Source organism: Culex pipiens, chromosome 1 (genome assembly GCF_016801865.2).
Source record: "Culex pipiens pallens isolate TS chromosome 1, TS_CPP_V2, whole genome shotgun sequence".
NCBI lineage: Eukaryota > Metazoa > Arthropoda > Insecta > Diptera > Culicidae > Culex > Culex pipiens.
In genome coordinates, this window is record NC_068937.1 from 94,695,320 (window position 1) to 94,702,627 (window position 7,308).

At 39.2% G+C, this 7,308-nt stretch overlaps 1 protein-coding gene across 3 annotated transcripts in view; it reads left to right on the forward strand.

The window, feature by feature from the left end:
- Window positions 1–4,298, forward strand: part of LOC120427078 (uncharacterized) — a 108,245-nt gene extending 103,947 nt beyond the window's left edge. For all 3 annotated transcript variants that reach the window (XM_052706648.1, XM_052706647.1, XM_052706649.1), the window contains 3 exons: window positions 80–337; window positions 406–483; window positions 545–4,298. In XM_052706648.1, the coding sequence (XP_052562608.1) occupies window positions 80–337; window positions 406–483; window positions 545–1,558 (1,350 nt within the window). In that variant the 3' untranslated portion in view covers window positions 1,559–4,298. The remainder of the gene's footprint in view (window positions 1–79; window positions 338–405; window positions 484–544) is intronic.
- The last annotated feature ends 3,010 nt before the right edge of the window (window positions 4,299–7,308 follow it).

Sequence of the window (7,308 nt, forward strand, 5' to 3'; positions counted from 1 at the left end):
GTTAACTTACTCATCGTTCCAAATGTTATCACAGTTTTTTTAACTAACTTCACCCCCAAATCTCCCCTCTCCCTTCCAGTACTTGCTGTCCTGGCGCGGCTTCCACGGCAACATGTGCAAGGGCTTCCACAGCCTGCAGCGGGACGGCCAGATGGTGGACGTGACGATCGCCGCCGGCGGCAAAATCTTCAAAGCGCACAAGCTCGTCCTTTCCGTGTGCAGTCCGTACTTCCAGAAGATCTTCCTGGAGCACCCCTCGCAGCATCCGATCCTGTTCATGACCGACGTGAACGCGCACCACATGGCCGGGCTGTTGGATTTTATGTACAGCGGGCAGGTAGAGTTGATGATCTTTTTGGGTTTTGTTGGGGGTTTTGAAATGATGAGGTTATGGTTTTCTTGCAGGTTAACGTGAAATATGAGGATTTGCCGAACTTTTTGAAGGTTGCGGAAGCGCTGCAGGTCAAGGGACTGCACGGCGAGGTTGGTTGCTTGTTTGGGAGTTGAAGTTTCTTTGGATTGACGGGGGATTTTTTTCTTCTAGAGTACGAATGACAACGAGGAGCGTGACTACCAGCAGCAGCAACAGCAGCACGCAATTCGTCTGCAGGAGCAGCAGCGTCTGTACCAGCAGCAACAGCAGCAGCAGGCTGCGGCCGTTGCCCAGCAACATCAACAACAGCAGCAGCAGCACCAGCAACAGCAGCAACAGTTGGCCCAGCAGCGACAGCAGATGATTCAGGCAGCGCAGCAGCAGGCCGTGGCGCACGCTCAGCAGCAGCAAGCTGTCCAGCAGGCGCAGCAGGCTGCGGCAGCCGCAGCCGCCCAGCAACAGCAGCTGGTGGCAGCGGCCGCAGCCAATCGCAACAGCTTCAAGGAGCTGATGAAGGCGAAGCACGCAGCCGCCGCAGCCCTGCTCAGCGAAGACTACCTGAACAACAACAATAGTGGCGGCGCGAACGCGAACCTCACGGGAAGCCCTAACAACGGAACCGGAAACCCCTCGAAGAAGATGCTGGACAGCCAAAAGTACCAAAAGTACTACTCGAAGCGGAAGCTGGTCCAACAGTACGAGCAGGAAATGCGCGCGGAAAAGCGAAAACTCGGCATCGAAGACGTCATCCAGGCGGCCGCCGCAGCCAAAGCACTCAACCTGCGGCTCAACAACGGCATGGAAAGTCCCCGACATCCCGGAACGCCCCTCCCGGACCCCCCCATCAACGGAAACGGCCTCGACGAGCACCACATCACGCAGCAGCAGCAGCAGCAGCAGCTCTCCCCTCCCCTGATCGCCAACATCAAATCCGAACCCAACTACGACGAGGACGAGGGCATGGAGGTGGACCACGACGGCCACAGTCCCTCCAGCAACAACAACAACAACAGCGCCCTAAACAATAACAACAACAACCACGAGGACGACTACTACAGCCAGCGGGACTCGGTCATCGGCGGCAAACATTCCATCCTGGAGCCAAATATAGTATTAAAGCAGAGCGACGAGTGCCTCACCGCCGGAAGTGGTGGCACGCTGAACCTCTGCAAAAACGGCAGTTAGGGCCAGCAGGTCGGCGGCGGTGCCGCCAGCTGGCACCGCGTGTGGCGCGAGTGGGAGTAAAGTGCGTGGTTGCGTGCGTGCGAGAGTTTGACAGAATGGTTGCGTGCTTATTTAACTTATTTATTCGCTCGGTTGTTTACGATTTTGTACATAGTTTGACATTTCACTTTTTTGTTGATGTTTATTCTTCTTTCCGCGAAAACTTAAATTATTGATCATTTTAGGGTTAGGACACAATCGATGTACAGAAAAAACGACAAGATTCGCGTGCAGGTTCGACAAGGATTTAGGACATATTTACGTTTTTGTTTTGTTTTGCGCAACACACTCACTGACGTTTAGTTTTGAATCACCCCTCACCCTTCATTCGTTGTTGATTATTCTGATAAGTGTCTGCATGCGAGAACAATGGTGTGACCTCAATGTTTTGTTTGTTAACACCCTCCCTCCCCCCCTCCCTCCAATTTAGGTTAAGATTGTGTTTCATAGGTGTGTCTGTGTGTACGTGCGTAAAAGAGTGAGCTTATAAATAAATATTAAACCATAAAAAAAACAAGATGGCGCCGCTTTGACAGTGAAAATGATCTTCAAAACAAAAAAAAACGTAAAAGAAACGATTTACTCTCACCTGATTATTTGTGATTAATGTTTTGACAGATGCGGCGCGCGCGTGTGTGTATGTGTGATGCGAGAACAATAGAAAGTAGATAAACAAAATGCGCAGCAAAATATCCAGAAAGTATATATGCAAAAGCTCAGGTCATTACTAATTCTAGTGTTTATTTTTGTTTTTTTTTGTTTTTGTTCGCTTTGCCGTTTGACAGATGATTTATTAGCGAAATTTTCACCCGACCCGCGCGCGGCAATCGATGTTCTGTATCAAAGCGAGTGCGAGATAGAGATGTGTACTCTTGTTGTTATTGATTATTTAATAAAGCAAAAAAATCTATTTAGTTTAATTTGTTCTGGAAACGGCGCGCGTTCTCAGTATTTTTTCAAGTTTGAAACACTTTTTTTCCTGCCAGTATGCGAAAGAGAGAAAATAAAATCGAACACAAACGAGAGAGAGTACCAACTGCCAACCAATTTGAACGGAATCAAGTGACAAACAGAGTGTGGCATCTATTGTGCAATTAACCCGAGTTAAATGTTGTTGTGACGCAAACTTAACCCCCCCCACAAACTCTGTAGACTAATATTACGCGTAAAAAAAAAGAGGTAAACAAAACCAGCAGATCTAAGGAACCTGTGCGATTCAGTGTTGCAAGCAAGCTATGTCTATCTTAGTAGGCTAAGCCCGAAACTAACCATAGAAACCAATCAGTTCTGCGATGTTTTCACCCCTTTGTTTGTTTATCATAGTATGTTTATATGTTACGTTATTTTTCTTCTTGTTTTAGGATAGATTTCCTTCGATTCCCCCCTCTTTTTCTTTTCGGGTATTTTTATTTATTAACCTCTTCTTCTTCTTTTCTACTCGGTGGTGTCGTCTCGTTCGTCTCAGCGTTTTCACAATCACACTCACACAGATGATTTTGTTTTCATTTTTAAGATAAGCGATTTTGTTGTTTTCGTTATAAAAAAAATACTAAACTATAAAGTTGCAACAGAAGATTTACATATACATAGAGAAATGAAGTAAAAAAAAAGATACTAAACTGAGTGTAATTTAAACGTTGCTTAGTATAAGTGAGATATAGATAATGATACAAATAAACACACACGCATACAACAACAAAAAACTATACTTATATGAGTGTTAGATTTTTATAGGAATATTGATATTTACAAGACAACAAAAGAAAAAAAAACACAAAAGTTATGTGGAAAACAATAACGGTTGCTCCAAAGTGCGAAAGATATAGAAAAACTTTACACAAACATTACCTGAGTAAACGAAAACTTGAAAAAGAATGATGCAAGGACAACTGAACACATATACTAAGTATACACACAGACACACTACAAGGCAAGACAAGACAGATGGAAAAAGATACAATAATTTTAGAGCAAACGGTTAAGATTGGCAGCATTGGCGCAATCGAAAATTAAAAAAATATATGCTAACAAATATATTTATGTCCATGTGTAATAGATATGTGCAAAAAGTAAGCAAAAAAAGTACTATATTATTGTGTAAACACAAATCAAACAAACACATCCACACAAGCATACAGCTGGGGAAAGTAACTGGATAAAACAAACAAACAAAAAAAAATAAACAAACAAAATATATTTCTATATTTGTACTGTGTAGCGTTCAGAACGCAAGTTGTTAAGCTCCACTGTGCGCGTGCGCGCGCTTCAGATCGGAGTAGGCGACAAACGCCCCACCAACCTTCCCCCAGTGACAGTGACACGGCCGTCTCACGTTTTTGCGCAAAAGTAGTAGGCTAGGAAATGCTGAAATTCAATAGAACAAATTAACTCAAAACAAGCCAGAAGACAGAAACGAAAATTTTGCAGCACAAACAAGTGGAAAGTAAAGGTTTAGATACGATTTTTCTAGTTTACAATTATTTATGTTGGAGTTTGCAGATTGAAATTTTCACACACTCACACAACAACAACAAAACTGAAAGTTGCGAAACGGCGTGAAGAACGAAGAGCAGACAGCAGCAACTACAACAACATAAAACAATGTTTAGACGAGATTTTTTTTTGTTATATTTTATAAATTGAAGATTATTATAAATATATATTCTATATAATAATAAACAAAAGCTGAGTTTTTATTGGTTTTCTATGTTTCAACGCAAAATCGTGATGACAAGTCAAACTTCGATAATAGAACGATTTTTTCAGCGACTGCAAATTCAAGCGGCACAGGTTTCAAACAGCAAACATACACTGAACTACCCTGCAGATAAAAATCACGCCCAAAATGTGTTTTTCGTACCTACTGGATCTTTTTTTTAAATTTAAACATTTGAGATCATTTCAGGTTGAATCCGGGCTTAACATTGATGACAATGATGACATAATAAAATGTTGGCATTCGATTTCAACACAAGCCAACACGATTTAATACAATGCAACATGTTTCGCGTACTATCGGTACAAGACAAGAAATGAATAGAAGCATATTATTAATATTTTCGAACGTTTGAACAAATCCTCGTACATAAAAACTGGCGACGAGGATAATTGAATTGCTTCAGATAACCAAAAAATCTCATGAAACGTTTGGGATGGAACGAGGAAAATAAAATTTAAATACGAAAACGACATCGGAAACAATGTATTGCGGAAAATGTTTACATAATAAACAGTCTTTCCGAACCGCTGAAAATCGAATTGATTCCACGTGTGAATACTGAAATCGATAAAATCATCACCGATATAACTTGTAGGTTACAAAACATACCATAAACAAGTTGAGCAATGTTCAATATTTGACGTCCCTACTAGAAATGAGGAATCATTTCTTTTATTTTTTCATATAATTATAAACGAATCCGGACAACAGTTTTTGGAGCATTAACAACAAGTGTCTAATTAATTCCTGAAATATTTTAGTTAAAACTTGTTTCTTCATAATTCATAAATCATTGTACAATTTTATACCTTCTAGACATTCGTAGAGCTTGTCAAAATGACCATTTTTATTTAAAAAAAATAATTTTGTCAATTTTATCAAAAGTTATACGCAAAAACATCACTTGATCTACCGAAAGGTGGTTGATGACTTACTCACATTATTGTATTTTTTCGGTATGATGTTCTCTAAATATAGCTTCATATTCTCAAAACTGTCGACAGGGTTGTCAGAGCTTTTGAAATATTCAACGAAACATTATAATTTTAAATAGCGACTTATTGGACCACATGAAAGATCGATTTAGACCAAAACGGGCAAAATTGGTTGAGCCAGTCCAGAGACATTTTTTGTTCACAACCCTACACACACCTACACAGACTTTTTCTCAAAACATGATTCTGAATCGATATGTATGTACATGTACAGTGAAGGAGGTCAAATTAAAAAGTAATTTTTTGAGTGATTTAATAGCTTTTTCTCAGTAAGGTGAGGTAGGCGGTTTTAACGTGCTGATTTTAAAAAAAAGATTAACGGTGCACCTCAGCCAGAGCTTTTGCACCTAGATTATTGTTACGGACATTTAAGTATCTTCAAAACTACGGGAACTATCGATATAATTTTTTATTCATCCCCAAAGCTACTATTCCATAAAGATTTACAACAAATAAAAATCTATTTTCATAATCGAATTATTTCAGGATTGGGTCCGTAAGTTCAACAATTTTGGAATAAGAAGACAACAACTTTCTTGGCTGCTGTGAGTTTAATAAAAAGACATTTGTCATGATTTCAGCACATATTCTCTCAGATGTGTACTTTCAATTTTTTCTAGAGCAAGGTCGACTCCATCACCTTTTGATACATTAACATTTGAAAATGGCTTCTTTTTCATCGTATTTAGGCTATAACTTACGTTTAAAAAGACCAATTCTCATTATATTGAAATAGAAATGCTTTTTTAATTAGCTCTATACATGTCCATAAGACACCAAATCGCTACAACGAAAGCTTGTTTAGATTGCTGATCCTCCCCCAGTTTCTGTTAAGCGAAAACTTAAACGTCAATGCAAGTGGAAGTGCCATGGACAGACAGACTACAGACCACAATCGGATTATGGACCCAGTACTATAGGAAAGGGGGTCCATTACAGACAAAAAAAACTTTTTTTTCAGATGGCTATTTCTCTGCATAAAAGCAATTAAGGCCGTTGCAATTATTTTTAAAAGTTTATGTCACTAGCCCCCCTTCGAAATTGGTCCAAAAAATCAGGGGGCAAAACAAAATTTTCAGAGGGACATAAACTTCAAGGTTCTATCCCATTTCCCAGAATTCCATTCCCCAGAATGCCACTCTCTAGAAACTCATTCCCCAGAATGACCCATTCCCCAGAAAAGTTTTGTTTTTTGATTAGGAATGTACTCTATTTCAAAATGTGATCAGTTTTAAAGTGTGAAGTGTTTAGATTTCGCCTTTATTGTGATAACTGCTGACAAAAGTTTAATGTTTCCTTCTTTAAAGAAAGGAAAACTCTCTTGACTTGTGATAACTGCTGACAATAGTTGAAATTTCCCTTTAAAGTTCACAGCAAAAAAAATGGCGTAAATTTCGAAGGTTGAATATTACCTCTTTTATGATGTAATTTTACCTCAATTGACTGTAAAAAGGACATTACACCAGAAAAGTGGTAAAATCACACATTTTTCCTTTAGCAGTTATCCTTAGTAAAAAGATTTTTAGAATGAAAAAAAATCAATTATTGTCAGCAGTTATCCCAAGTCACGATGTCTTCTTTAAGGGGTTACATACATGTAAATCGGCCAAAATGTCAGAGGTTGGTTCGAGCACAAAATCAAACTTTTTTTAAATCTGTTTTCAGGACATTAACATATATATTTTCATCTGTTAACAAAACAAATTTGAGGAAATTTTGTTGTATCATTTGAAGTTAGCAGTTTCAAAAAACGGGTGCCACGATATCTCAACACTGCTTTGACCAAATCGGCTCCAAATTTTGCTGAAGACTCGTTAAACCGGTCCCGTGTGCATGACGAAGAACGATTTTCAAAAGGTTTATTGTTAAAAAAAATAAAAATATTTTTATGTTTTTCATATAAAAAATCGAAATTTTTTGATTTTTGTATTTAAAAAAAAAAAAATTCAAAATCGGGTTTCCTCATGCACACGGGATATGTCTTGCGAGTCTTCAAT